The 15787-nt window shown below is 39.8% G+C and overlaps 1 protein-coding gene across 3 annotated transcripts in view; it reads left to right on the top strand.

Annotated features, from left to right (window-relative positions):
* The window catches only part of LOC108669702 (protein sax-3), a 200444-nt gene extending 186032 nt beyond the window's left edge, over window positions 1-14412 (top strand). The window contains exons 12-17 of one of the 3 annotated variants that reach the window (XM_047883573.1): window positions 33-327; window positions 825-939; window positions 2168-2234; window positions 4065-4369; window positions 9778-9894; window positions 10227-14412. In XM_047883573.1, coding sequence (XP_047739529.1) covers window positions 33-327; window positions 825-939; window positions 2168-2234; window positions 4065-4369; window positions 9778-9894; window positions 10227-11009 — 1682 coding nt within the window. In that variant the 3' untranslated portion in view covers window positions 11010-14412. Of the gene's footprint in view, window positions 1-32; window positions 328-824; window positions 940-2131; window positions 2235-4064; window positions 4370-9777; window positions 9895-10226 lie in introns of all 3 variants that reach the window. The other 2 variants (XM_047883572.1, XM_047883571.1) reach the window with 2 other exon arrangements.
* The last annotated feature ends 1375 nt before the right edge of the window (window positions 14413-15787 follow it).

Raw genomic sequence — 15787 nt, 5'->3', positions numbered from 1 at the left:
ACTAAACTATTGTTTTCTGCTTTATCGGGCAGGATCTGTGACCAAAACGAGCAACTTGGCAAATTTCTACGGAGGTGAGAACTTATGGCCAGACTCATCGAACTGGAAACTCTCAGACGAAGATTCTGGTGATAGCGGCAACCGGAAATCATTGGAGGGCTCTAAAACTTTCCTTCAGTTACGCAGTCCGACCTGCAAATCTCCCTTTAGCACAAACTTGCTTCCGTCTCCCGTAGATCCTGGCTCGGCTGAGGATGCATTATTGGCAAGCCTGTCGCCCGAATATGCGGAGATTGATAATCTCGGAACATTTGGCCACGCTCGCAGGTGAATAAACTATTCATCATTGATCATCTTCCATGTGACGTTAATGTGATCAAAGATGTATGCATTTATCGTTCCGGGAGGCCCCTATAATTGATGGTTCCTTGTTTTGGCTACTGCACCTTTTTCTTGTACTTCTCATATATTTCTCTTTCGCGAATGTAATTACAATGATTGTCTTTGCCTCAAACTGCAGAGTTTTTGAAGATATTCTTTTAGTTATAACTTACATACCGCCAGGGAATTCCGGTACCATCAACCAATATATACTCAACAATTTATGTTTAGTGTTTCATTTCTGTTTCATCGCAAGTCGAGTAGACTTTATTATACATTCTTTACTCCAAAGGTTTTACATTCATTCTTTTCTTTATTTTAATACACTGGGCTAAAAGGTAAATCCTACGGCACCTTAATGCCGGGCCTGATGAAATAATTTGTTCTTGTAATAAATGTCACTATACTATTGTTCCATATAAATGGCACATATTTGATGGTAGGGGCGTAAACGGATCTTCGTCTACCGGTGACCTGTTGGAGAAAAGTTCGAGCTCCGGAGCGGAGGCGTACGCTTCTGCTTCTATTCTGAGCTCCTGTAAGAGCTCTCGCTCGAAGGTGAGAAGTGAAGTTATGCAGTACATACACTTGGCTTCGTTTTTAATGATGTCCGTTTCTAAGGATTTGTCGCTTAACAGAAGCTTCAAGTCCCTCTTATATAAAAAATACTATTTTTTGCAAACGAGGAACAGCCGCTCGCAAAGCTGAAAATATTGGTACCGATGGTCGCCAGTATTTAACTAGGGTCACTGTAAGAAGAGTTGACTGGAGTTGATCTTGATGGGGTTTTAATTACGGATTTGGCTGTACTATCAACAACTGAGCTGAAATTGATGGCACAGCTAGTTTTGTTATTCAAATATTTGTGTTCTCATTTAGGAAAGTCAAGTGTTAGAACGTTCAGAAATTTGAGCTTTTAAGTAATAATTATTAATTTATCCTGTTACTTGCTCTGAGAAAATTTTTTGACAACAAGGCTTTGCTTATTTTTTCGAGGTTCATAAAGCTGCAGCAACTTTTTATCTGCATTTTTTTAAGCTGCAGCAACTGCCCCATAGCATCTATGACATTGAGGCGCTAAGATTTTAAGGTACTGAGTTAATCGCTTTCAGTCAAAAGATAATTCATTACTAACATTTCTATTGTGTGATAAGTTTCAGGAAATTTGGTTTAAGAATGTCTCTGATATCAAAATATGTTTATTTGTTTGTATTTTAGATGTATTAGCTTTAATCGAGTAATTTGGTGCTTGATTTTATAAAAATTAATCACGTAATTATACAGAGACCTAAAATGAATTTTTTTCCTAACTTTGACGCCACATTTTTGTCGCCTTCATGTGCTGCTCACGTCATCCTCGACATCATCATGGCGCTTCATCATCATGCGGCATCATTAATGATGCCTGACCTCATTACTGCGTGATATCACTTCCGCTGCTTCACCACACCATCAATTCCGCTGCATTACAACATCATCATCTTCGCTACATCGCCGCGTCATCACCCTGCTGCAATACTCTCACCATCACTCCCGCTGCATCACATTCACCATCACCCTCACCATCACCCCCGCTGCATCACCTTCACCATCACCCTCGTTACATCACCCTCGCCATCACCCCTGCTGCATCACCCTCACCATCACCCCCGCTGCATCACCCTCACCATCACCCTCGTAACATCCCGGATGCTCATGCCTGCGCTCACAACTGCTCACTTCAATCGCCTGTGTCCCGCTCCCTGTACAGCAGGCGAGCGTCTCACAGTTTCTCTCGTTGCCTCAGGCGGCGCCCGTCATGCGGGGCAGCGTCCAGCGCGTCCAGGATGGACATCCTTCTTCTGAATGCGCTGGTGAGTCCTATGTCTGGGGTCTTAGTTAGGAAGAGTCAAAATTTCCCTTTATTTAAAACCATCTATGAATAGTTAGTGTTTCCTTTAATGTGTTCGCTCAGTCTTCGCTGTTTTAATAAAGTCATTATTGACATGTTACACTTTTATTATATAAAATACTTGAGGGTTGAATCGACGCTGCTCGGAATTTTGTGTGCAAAGAAGGATATTAATTTAACAGGTTAAAAACGTAAAACCTTTCACCGCTAGCAAGGAAATGGTGATAATAACCTAACTGAATTTCTGTCTCAAGAATGTCAAAAGAAATTAATTAGAGAAAAATATAAATTGACAAACATACTGGTAATTAACAGAAATCTTAACTTTCAAGCACGGCTTACCTTAACAAGCACGTCTTAACTTTCTTCAGATGGTCATTCAGAGAACCTTTCAAAATAGATCTAACCTTTTACAACAACATCGCTGGCGAAAACTTAATCTCGCATATAATTTAAATGTTGATAAGAGTTTATAGTAGAAATTTTCCTACATTGGCTCATTTCCCTTGCCTGTGGTCCCTTGCTGCCGGCAGCGTATCGTTTTCATGGTCCAACAAGAAAATGTCGTGCTGGAGGAAAACTCGCCTTATTTAATTCATAACTTTGGGCAAACCTCCGCTGAGGAAGAGTTTGTCCAAACTTTTGGACAATTGCGAGAAAGTTTTACCCACCTCCAGTTCACCGCGAGGGCTGTTTGGTTAATTTAAATCAGCAGAAAGTTTTTCGCGAGTTGCGCCCGCAAATGTACCACGCGGCTGACGCTTTTATTCTGTGCTGGCAACGACAATCCAGGACCAGCGATTCACTTCTCAGAGACATTGCTGAATGAAGCTGTCCTACATCAAAACTCATTCCAGAAACAATTAGCATGAAGGAATATAAATATTTCGCTGAAATGACCGATTTCTTTCGAAATTCCGGTAATTTGAATGCATGATCGAGTATTTATTCAATAAAAATTAACGGTACATTTTTCAGCGCAAACTATGAGTTCCGACAATAATACGGTTCTTAGACTGATTAGCCGAACCGTATCGTTCGGTGACGGAAAATTCTTTCTTTCAGCCTATAGTGAGATTTTATTTTTGATTCAATGAGCTGACAAGGATAAATGTATTAATGTCACTTATTTGCTTAAATCGCAAGTTGACTAAAAATTTGAAAGCAAAGAAAAGTCCACAAAAATTCATATCTATATAGAAAACGTTTCGGAGTCCAGCTCCATCGTCAGTTCGTAGAATCTAGCTTTCAATTGTATTAACTTGTGACTTTCTATGTATGTTCTAGATTCTACGAACTGACGATGGAGCTGGACTCCGAAACGTTTTCTATATAGATATGAATTTTTGTGGACTTTTCTTTGCTTTCAAATTTTTAGGATAAATGTAACTGCGAACAATTCAGCTTCCTGTGAGGTTCAAACGCAGCATTCTCTCAATTCGCAGCATGATTCGCATTAAATATATCAAAAAGTACTCTGTTTTGATTGTTGACTATCTACCAATAATATCGAACGATTCATTTTGAACGATGAAAGATCCAGATAAACTTTCCCCCTAAATGTGATTCAACAGTTGGTCTTACATTCCTAGAGACAGGTTATTTAGGCTGAATAACTGTTGAGAACATTGATCAAATGATGTTTGGATGGCTAATTACGGATGACCCTATAGCGTACAATTATTGTAGTTTCAATATTATATAAAAATCGCGAACAAATGACGCTGTAGTGCAATTACTTTATACTGGAAACCTACCATCTATGTATTGCATGAAACATTTCTTCTCTCAGGTAAGCTCATGTCGAGCAGCAGTGGTCCATACTTCATCGAACCTTCCATGCTGGGGCTGCCTTCGTCCCAGACACACATGAACCTAACGTTCGTCTCCTCGGCGTATCCTGGCCAGCCAGGCTCACAGTTCCGGGCGCCGGCCGTGACATCGACATACTCGACTGGCCGCCTCGTCGGCTACCCCGCGTCCATCGGCTACGCTCCTGTGGACCAAAAACTCCCTGGACATGGCAACTCTCGAATTAGTGCCCCGTCGCCTTACAGTGTCAACACCTTCACGTCTCAGCCGCACCTGCTCAAACAGGTATCAGAAACTCTATACACTAAGTGTGACAACGCAAATTTATCACCTACAGATGGCTTCAACTGAAACCTACTGTAAGGAAACCTCCAACTAAGGAACAGTGTAATGGAAACCTTCCACTAAGGGGTTAAGAGGCATTCGTGCGTTTTGGATGAACCGAGAATGAACCGAGACGAGAATTGTCCAGATAAAATGACTGTCATCTTTCTCAAACATTTAAGCGGCCGTTCGTTTATTAGGCCAGCTACTGGCCGCCACTCACTAGCAGCCCCTGAAGTTACCAGAACCCTTCTAGTCGAGAAATTGAATATTGAAATATTGAACACTGACAAAAGGTTTTTCGAAAATATCGAAAAAAAAATTTTCTGTTGCATATTAGGGGTTACATAGTATGTTATATTTTGCTATTGTTGTTATTGTCAGGAAATTTTAAAGGTGCCCAAGTTGCGGCTAGTACTAGCTAGACTACAAGTGGCTGCCGCAAGTAGAACTTAGCAAACACACCCGAACTGACGGCCGCTTACGAGAGTGTCGTGGGATTTCTGTGGCCCTTTTAATTTGCTCTTATAAAAGAGAATGGCATTAACAATTTCATTGTAAAAATGTGTAAACATTTAAAGTAAAATGTGTGTAAACGTTCTGAAGATGTGAATTAGGGTAAATTTTACATTTTCTGTTTCGTAGATATCTTATTGTCTCAACTATAAAACAAATAAAAAGTCCCAAACTAAGTGTCTACGACGAACATAAATTGTATATCGTACTCATTGGAATAGCACATGGAAGCCATTCAACGATTCTCACAGGTATTTTACGCCGGAATCAAGACCCTCCAAAAATTAACTCTCCCTCCCGAGACCTTCAACTGCTCAGTAAATAGTGGAACTATAAGGCTGTTCAATTCGAATAAACAATAACAAACGATCTCGCAGATAACGCAGAATTGAGATTAAACTTGATCCTGCTAAAAAGGCAGGTTCCTTTGTTGCATGTAACTTATGAACTGTACTGAAATTACAATTATTACTTCAACAAGCCATCATTTACTATTACTGATAAAATTGTAACACGATATTGAAAAGCAACCCCTAGTCTATCTCAGTATGCGTTGACAACAAGACAAATGGTTATTTATGTCACGGGAAAAATATCACGTTCTTAATTAACATGGTACATTAGCATAGTATGTTGTTTTTATTAGATGATGGTCAGACTCGCCAAGCGACCTTAATTTAGCACGGACAATAGAGACTTTCACTACAGGAGATGTTACTGAGAGAAATGACGAGCCAAGACGCTACATTCTTGAAGATCTTGCCATACGAGAGTTCTATGTCGAATTGTGCTACATCTTGACCGAATGAGACTTACAGAATTTCCCAAAATTTGCGAAAGTAATATTATTGTACGATTATTATTGTCTTAATAATAAATAAAGCGGCCACTGAGCGTTTACTTGTTTAGTGTTGCAAATTAAATGGTCGAGTCCGGTCGCTGGTATTGCAGATAATGATTATGGATATCAGACTGAATTCGTTCTTATGCATCTAGACCGTTACCAAGGTAAATATATAATTATACTTTTTGCACCGGTTTACAGGATCTTCACGGAATTGACAACATGAAAAAAATCTCCTTCGTAACCATATCAAGGTCAATATCTTTGATGCCATGATAAACTGCCATTTATTTTACTGAAGAAAAAGTTAGCGTCCCTCGAAAGTAGATTTTGAACAACTCGAGCCTGCATTGTCGCTGCTTTTTGTGTTTGCCAATAAACAAATTGAGGTACTAAACCTGCTCAATTGAATGTATTGACGATATCTGGCATTCACATTTTTGGACCCGGGAAAACTGAACTCGGACAAAAATTTTCTATCAACATTCAAGCATGAAAAATAGCGATTGATAAATTGGGAAATGCATGGCAAAACGAACGAACGAAATATTCTACTTCAATATTTTGCAAAGCAAGCATTATGCATCCGCAGAGATGTGTCTCTCAAAAGTATTAATTACAAAATTTAAAGAAATATTCCAAATATGACTTCTATAGTCTCGGTATCAACAATACCATGGACTATACTTCTCGACTTCCAGCAACTTGAAAATTCCAAAGCCAACTTCCTGCTAATTGAAGATCAAATTCGAAACATTGGGCCGAAAACCAACAAACTAAGTTATTCGAAACTTGAGAGGTGCCCAGAGGAATCGGAGGCGTGTAACCGCCTATTGTGAAGAAACTTCAATGAAGACCAGCAACACAAGCAATACGGAAGACTGCAACGAGTGCAGCAAGCAGACTTGCTGCCAAACAAAATATCCTTGCCAAGAAAGTACCTCTTCTTCGTCATGTTCCAGCTCCAGTTCTTCTGATGATGGATGCGATGATCCATTTAGGGGAAGGCGAAGGAAGGTGATCAAAGAGACAATCGCCAGAGCTTTCAGTAGGTTGAAGTGCAAGTTTGATAAATGTGAAAAAGCAGCTCTGAAATGTAGTGATAATGTGATCAAAGACCCATTCTGTGGCTGTATTGGAGCAACCAAGTACGCAGCATTTAAAATGAACTAAATCACAGACATTACCAGTGATTGCAACAAAAGTCGGGATTGTAACTCTTGCAGTACTACCTCTGGAAAATATGAATCAGAGACGTAATTGCCAAAGAGCAGCTGCAAGATTCGAAGTATGGAGTGCATTAATTCAACTGAAAATGAAGCAGAAGGTTGCTCAGCCTCTAGTGAGGCTGTTTCAGTTTGTGCCACGCTTCGTTGCTCATAGAAGCCAATCTCGAAATTTCGCTCAGTCAAATATGAAAAGACGTGCGCAAGCTCGCAGGGAAGTAAGAAAAATTCAGAAAGCTCGACCTGCGCTCTTTCAAAAAGAAATTGCAGTTGCTTATCAAGAAATAATTCCAGAGCAAATTCGGTGAGCTAATGCAAATTGGCACGGTCAGAAGACAACGGCACTTCAAAATTTTGCAAATCTACTGATAATCGGGGAAGTAAATCAAACTCGGGAGCCTCCTCAAAGTATAAACCAAGTTGGAAAAATGCCGTTTCATCAGATCCTCAATGTTAAGTCATTGCAGACTCTTGTGGCAAATCAAACAAAATGAGTTCAGCATCCAACAGCAGAGGGGCCAAGTATGAATCACAACAGACAAATAATCGAAGCTCTCAACTGACTGACGACGAACTTTTCGAAACGGATAACATGAAGAGTTCGGTAGAACGGACAGCAAGCTTATCAAAGATCCAAAAGTCTTCAGGCTCCAGCAGAAAAGGGGCCTGCAGGGACAAGTCAGATAAATCGACTCGATTGACGACGGAAAATGGTTCGTCTTAAAGAACTGCTTCGATATTGACCTCGCTTTCTGGAACCACTTCAGCATCAAATAATTCATCGAGCAAGAGCAAGACTCGTGACACAGATTCCATCGCTTCTTCCAGCGATCAGACTAAAACCCCGAGTTCGGCATCAATTAGCCAACAAAGCTCAGGCACAACCATTGATAATTCAGAAAAGAGCAATTAGAAATTTAGTTCAACTACCGCAAGCCAAGGCTCAACGGACTACTGTAAGTGCATTACAACTGCAAGCATTTGTACATAGAGCGACTCTGAGGAATCGTCCTGCAGCGCTACTGCATCAAGCACGTCGAAGAAGCTGTACTGGAAGTCTGACCACGGAGGAAAGTGTTGATGAGGAAGGAGATCGGGGAGCATTCTCAATTTTGAGAATAAATTATTATTTATTTAGTGTAATGTGATTCGTGAATAGATTTAGATACCTTTTTTTGTTTGATTTATTAATTAAATGATAGGATACATTATATGCAATATATTGTTTTTCTTTAAGGAGCTAAGCAGGACTCGAAATAAAGTCTGTACTATCAATTATAAAATTAATGGAAATATCACTCGTGCGACATCTCGGACTAGTTATCTCGAAATGAATCGGGACAATGGTACGAGACGAGATATGTCTCAGAAAAATAGCTAGACGGAGATTATAAAATTGTCCAAAAAAATTGTATAACAGCACAGTAATTCTGTCAGACATTTAAAAACATGTGTCCCAAATATTCTTAAACGTTACGAGACGTGACGTGTAAATGAAGACTTGGCAATGCATGACTACCAGAATATTTTCCTTCTCTTATTAGGGACCATGTTTGAAACACTCATAATAATGGCGTAATAATAACCCTTTTACTCTAGGTCATCTATCAGTCTTTTTTGGTGTGGTTGTCAGTGTGTGTCTCGATAGGTAGCAGATAGATCGGTTAAATGAAAATTTCAGTCATTCATTAGTGAATTCACAAAAGTACCTAAAAGCAATAATTCCTAGCTGATTTATGAAAGTAGACGTTAAAACTAAAAAACCCATCTTGCCATAATTTCTTTGCAATGTTGAACTATTTGGTTTCCGATGCATTACCCGTCGTCAATGCTATTTGTGTTTAATGGAAGGCAATGATAGTTACCGTCAGCAAACCATCATGAGTGTTTGTATTTTATTAATAGTAACAAACTACAACTAATATTAGTTCTAGACAAATAAGCGATTTTAAATTATCTATGATGGATTCGATATCAAAATATGACGAGGGAAAAATTATGAGATTTTGCAGGTAATAAACTTGCATAAGGGAACAGTTACTCAAAATGAATATACGAACTGTCTTCATTCTCAAGCCAATAAGGCAGCCGTAGGTTTATCACGGTACCAGTTACTGGCCGCCATGCGCTAAAAGCCACTAAAGCAGCATGTATCTCTCTACGCGAGGCCACTAGCCCGATAATTATTGTCAGTTAGAACTAGTCAGATAAAGTGACTTGAACAACTGGCTCCCTGTAAACGCAAATTATGAGCCTGCCGCGTTGGAGAGTATGGGCCGATTTTCTGTGACCTTCAAATTAGTTCTCATTTACAGGAAAGGATTTAGCTAATCATTTTGCTTAGTAAAATATTCGAAATTAAAAACAGTGACCATAGGTTTTCAAAAATGTTCTTAAATTTTTTAATCGAATTTTGAATTTGGGTTTACCTGTTTATGTTGCTTTTCTTGTCGTGGACGACTCGTCTCGGTATATTATCAACTGAAAGTTGAAATTCGTCCCTATCAGAAATGGGTTTTGGGCAGCAGTGTTAGTTATGGTGTCCGGAACTTTGTGTCGCCTTGATTCGAAGTTCCAAGGGCTTTACTTGTCACCCTTGATTCATAAATAATTACTCTACCTTTGTTGTTTGATATTTTATATCAATGAACATGTATACAATTTTGTATTATTTGGAGTGACTGACAATTACAAATTGAGTCATGTTCTTTGGAACTTGGGAATTTAATATATGCCAGTTTGACATTTTGTAACAGAATATGTATTTTCCTGTGACTGTTCAGGGTATAGCGTTGAATTTACGCGACATGGTGGCACCTCCACCGCCGGACCACCCCCCGCCCCTCAACGGCTACTCTGCCAGAGTGAATTCCTTCAACAGAACCAAAACAATGGACGAGGTCATTATCATTGTGTAGATTTTGTTATCTTACTTGACGGTCGTAGTGTATGATTATTGTTAAAATTAGTCTTAGCGTTTCTTTTTCTTTAAGTATATTTTTTTCCGTAAGTTCACCTGAAATAATCGCTTTATCTATGTTTGTGTTGTTCAGACAACGATTTTATTCTACTTTTAATCATTTAGAATGTAATATTTATCACTGTTTTTTACCTTCCTGAAAGTCTTTACTGAACAAAGTTTCTCGAAGAAAATTCAAATGCAGCAATCAAATTTATTCATGCCCTAATTATGAATGACTAACATGTGAATTCCATTCTTCGATTTCCGCAGTTACCGTACGCGTGCTATTCGTCGACTCAAGTCGTCACTCCCGCGATGTCGCGAGCTGCCAGCGTGGAGGGCGGCGGGTCGCCATACTCCTCTTGCACCTACCAGAGCATCGAGGGGCTCGCGCAAGCCTTCGCCTCAATTCCCGAATGTCAGAGGTTGTACCAATGTGGCAATTGCGGCGTGGAATCTTCTGCTTCTTCGGTAACCAGCAATTATGCCAGACCAAGGCGATGCAATCACGCCTCGTACGGTCCTCGACCTCTCAAGAAAGGCAGGCGTTACGTACCAGATTATTATGGCTGGGTATCTCCGCCACATTCGCCTCCCTTCCAGAACCAGCAGATAATGAGTATAGATGCTCATTCGGCTTCTGCGTCCGTCTACGGCGGTTCTGTTCGATCAGACCCTGGGGCAATATCTCAGGGCAGTGATGTTACAGACGCTGCAGAGCATTCCGATCCCGATTCCAGACATTCCGTTCTTTCTAAATATTCCGGGACCCTTGATGCTAGTAATAACCACGACCAAAACTCCCGCGTTTTGCCTATCACAAAGGACACGAGTACTGACTCAAACACTGATCAAATCCCTGAAGATGAAAATTCAACAGTCATTTGTCCCGATATAGTTTCTAGCGAAAACGGGATCACACATGTTCCAAGTCCACCGAATACCACCCCGAATTCTTCAGTCCACTCGCCTTCGGCTGAGTCTGGAGGCGGCTCCAGCGGCCGAGGTGAGACCCCAGTTTTCGATGTACGCGATGACCAGACGAAGCTATAACAATCACATGAATGAACCGCTATGCAGGTCGCCGTACCTATTGTAAAGAAACGTTAATTTACTGATGACGTCAATAAAAAATTTACCTTGCACAGTTTAAGTCTTGAAAATCTAAAAACGTAGAAATTTTTGCAATCGTTTCATCTCAATCAAGTCCAATGAGCATATCTAGATTTGTTTGCGAATTCCTAATGAAAATAAGACACTGCTCTTGGATCTGATTGGTCCTGGTCATCAAAATATTTTTTACCAAAAAATATTGAATTTTGATAAAGTACAGGGTGAATTGTACATATTATCGGTAAGGTTGAGCATAGATAGGCTTAAATACTCCTGATCGAGATTCTCATGTGTCATGTAAGCCGTTGCGCGGTTAACAAAGTGTTACTTCAATTCAATCTTATTGTTTTCTCTCCAACCAAACTCAACGAGTTATCTAGTTTACTATAGGCACGGTATTAATGTATTACTGCGATGTTTTATTTTTATTTTTGGTTACTGCTTTACTTGCGGGAAAAAAACTAAGCGATTACCATTAAACAAGTAATGGTAGTAGTAACAAGTAATGGTAATGGTTAGACATTGGCTCATGTTTGGTCGATTGTCAGAAATAGTGACGAAATTTCTTCTCCGATGTTTTTCTTTTATAATTTGGTGCCAGTGAAATTATATCAATCCTAATGATGGAGAATATGTTAGAACTTGTGCGTTTCTATATTTAAGTGTCGGTTGTTATAGTCGTGTGGTATGCTTACTATTAGTAAAAACCTGTCGGAAATGGATTGTAGATTTACCATTAATTTGTGTTAAAGGTACTGACATCTGATGTGTCATTGGAGCTTGGTGAAAGTGTTCCTCTAATTTCTATCTATACAGAACATTGTCTGATTGTGATGGAATTTTCATTGCAGAATTCTATTTTCATGTAAAATCTCAACATGGCGTTTCAAGTAGCTCTTCCACAAGCATGATAGAATGAGCCAAATATGTTCAACATTTCGAATGTTCTTATATATCCAACTTCCATTGAAAATTGACGAACACTTTGTATGAAAGCATAGTCTCTTAAAATAGTCTCAGATGTGGTTTCTATTCATTAATTAGCTCAGAAACGTGCCCAGCAATTGATGCTAGTCTCTCACTGACTTCTAAGGCGCTGTGTATAGTGCTGCTCCAGCCGATAGTTGTATTGCAGTATCTAGTTCCAAACTTGTCTCGTTCGGCTGGCCATCACCATATACATGGACACGTGTTGGATTTGAAGTGCATTAGATATCACAGTATTTGAATGCATACACATTCGTTTATTCTAGATTTATTAGGGATACTTTTTCTCGAAAAATTTTACCATCGCGTGATTTTACCATTATTTCGTGATGGAGGAACTTCTTGTATTAGTGTCTAGCCAAAATATCAGTAATTGATATTTTATTTTATATATGCCGAAAATTGCCGATAGACGATGTTCTCCATTTTCCTCTAGTGAGGTTTCTTTTTCATCAAATCAAATTATGAATGGTATATGTATTTCTCGATGGAATGAATAATATACCGTCCCGAATTTCTCAATCAATGCTAACATTTGAATAAACATTTGTTGGCTGCTAAAAATCTTGGAGATTTGAGAAATGCTATCATTTGTTCTTTTCGCGCGAGCACCTCGATATCCTCTTTACAACAATTTCAATGGCGCGTCTCGTTTTTGGAGACGGTACAACAGTTTCGTAGACTAAGACAGCGACCGGGGAGAGCGAAAACGCCGTGAAGTTAACGAATGATTGAATTTATGCGCATAAAAGTTGTTAAAGCTGCTGCCACATGAGCTACACCTCGATGCGGGCTAACTACGTTTGGCCAATAATGAACCTAATTAACGTCAATCCATTGCTTGTGAGTTGCGCCGTAAGCTTTTTAAAATGTTTGTTGAATTGCATAACATTTTTATCCTATTCGAGTTCTTTACGTATACGATGTTCTGTTCGCTAATGCAATAACACGCAGTACAAAATTCTTAGCTAATGAAAAGTAAAATTTGAACATTACTTTTTGAGGCCAAGTGAATTTAATCTAATCCTTGAACCGTTGGACATAATTTAAAGACCACTAACATTCACGCACGCTCATTTACGCACCTAAGAGGAAAATAATCGACGAAGATTCTTTGTTTATTAGTTCCATTTATCAATGGAAACGTTTTTCATTCCGTACAGGTCCATAATTTTAATTGGTCATATGAATTCATTTGCGAATAAAAATTTTTTATTGAGTCAACTGATTTTCGCGTCGAGGTTTATTATGATTTCTTCTGAACGATAGCAAATTAAAACCGCCGTTTCCCTCGACAATCAAACGGGACAACTTGTAACAATCTATGAAATGCCCGGAAGATTCTCTCTGTCTTTTTACAACAACCATGATGAGTGTTGATTGTCGTAATTATGATTTTTTTAATGTTTGTAATAGATTCAAGGTTATTCATTTTTGACCACTGTTTGCCATAACTATCTATGTATTGAAAACAATTTTTTTGATACAGTGAAAATTACATTTCACGGTTATTATTTATTCTACATAGTGCAATGTATACTAGCTACTAATCTTTTCATAACTTCAAAGCTATGTTACTCGTAGCTGAGATATTGGAAACTATAATAGGTTTATTTAGTCAATGTTTTTTCATACTTAATTTCTTTTTCAGATTTTTTCATGGAAAAGAACACTTGTTGTTACGCATGTATTTGTTTGATGTTTTCAAATATCTTGTAGAATTTTTACATTTATTTACAGTTATTTTTACTGTAGGTTAACGTTAAGTAGTTTCATTTCTTGCTCAATTTCCATTCCGGTTATTTACTGATGTGTAGTTCATAGTGATGAGTTTGGCTTCCAAACATTCCGTAGTTGCAATATTATTTCTTTAGAGAATCGCGAGAAGCGCCCAGCTGTATAAAGTTATGTGTGCAACAATCGTCTTATTCAGGGATGCGACTCGTGGTATTTTTGGAATTTTCTTTAACAGTTACGAACGGACGGCAGAAGATAAGATGTATGTGTGGCAACAGCCTAGTACGTAGCGTAGGAAATATCTCAGAACTAATGTCTAACTCGTGAGTCGGAGTTGCTTCCTTTGTGTGGTTTACGTCAGAATACAAATTGCATTCCAGTTTGTAAATGACGAGACAAAGTATTTTAGACTGACTCGATGTACAAAACTGTGGTTGCTAAGTTTTATAAGTCACAAGCAGCAATAGAAAATCATAGGATAAGGAGTTAAAATTTGTACTGGTCATGTAGAAATTAGAGAAATGTGCTGGAGTCGTTGTGCTAATATAAAAATAAAAGCCATGTTAAACTTGGAAAATTAGTTATTCAGCGGCAATTACCAAATAAAATGTTCATTAGTCGTTAGATTTTCATTAACCATCTAGTTGATTGCGGAACCTGCTACGCTTCTTGAGGTACATAAGTGCAATGTGAAAATGTATCTTTCAAATCAAACCATATTGGTTCGTTAATATTTTCTCACTTGCACAATATTGTTCCTTCTCATACCTCACACCCTCGTTTAGTTTTGCATTCTCGATGCCTGCGCAACTGTACGCGCACATCTCACATTCAGCCGCATTTTTAACCCTCCTACTTATCGAATCTATATTCGCCTCTTATTGCTTCGTGGGTGCTTGATAATCTTGCATTTTTCTTTATCATGCATCTTTCTCATCTTTTGTCAATACTCACCACCGACAGTCGTCTTACACTATTTCTAACACTCCCCGCATCTTACAGCGTACAGCATCACTTAACGTACATCTCACCACCTTTCACACACACCGCGCATCTTACCGCCTTTCTCACACACACCGCGCATCTTACCGCCTTTCTCACACACCGCGTATCTTACCGCAGTTCTCACACATCGCCTTTCTCACACACCGCGCATCTTAACGCCTTTGTCACACACCGCGCATCTTACCACCTTTCTCACACACCACGCATCTTCTTACCGCCTCTCACACACTCCGCATATCATACCGACTCTCACACACCGCGCATCATACCGCCTCTCACACACATCACGCATCTTACCACCTCTCACACACACCACGCATCTAACCGCCTTTCTCACACACCACGCATCTTGCCGCCGCTCACACACTTCACGCATCTTACCGCCTTTCTCACACACCGCGCATATTACCGCCTTTCTCATACACCGCGCATCTTACCGCCTTTCTCACACACCGCGCATCTTACCACCTTTCTCACACACCACGCATCTTCTTACCGCCTCTCACACACTCCGCATATCATACCGCCTCTCACACACCGCGCATCTAACCGCCTTTCTCACACACCACGCATCTTGCCGCCGCTCACACACTTCACGCATCTTACCGCCTTTCTCACACACCGCGCATCTTACCGCCTTTCTCACACACCGCGCATCTTACCGCCTTTCTCACACACCGCGCATCTTATCGCCTTTCTCACACACCACACATCTTACCGCCTTTCACACACACCGCGCATCTTACCGCGTTTCTCACACACCGCGCATCTTACCGCCTTTCTCACACACCGCGCATCTTACCGCCTTTCTCACACACCGCGCATCTTACCGCCTTTCTCACACACCGCGCATCTTACCGCCTTTCACACACACCGCGCATCTTACCGTCTTTCTCACACACCGCGCATCTTACCACCTTTCTCACACACCGCGCATCTTACCACCTTTCTCACACACCACGCATCTTACCGCCTTACACACACATCGA

The sequence above is a fragment of the Hyalella azteca genome, unplaced genomic scaffold (genome assembly GCF_000764305.2).
Source record: "Hyalella azteca isolate HAZT.00-mixed unplaced genomic scaffold, Hazt_2.0.2 contig13241, whole genome shotgun sequence".
Classification (NCBI taxonomy): domain Eukaryota; kingdom Metazoa; phylum Arthropoda; class Malacostraca; order Amphipoda; family Hyalellidae; genus Hyalella; species Hyalella azteca.
Note: the sequence above shows the minus strand (reverse complement) of the source record. Positions and strands in the feature narration are given on the sequence as shown.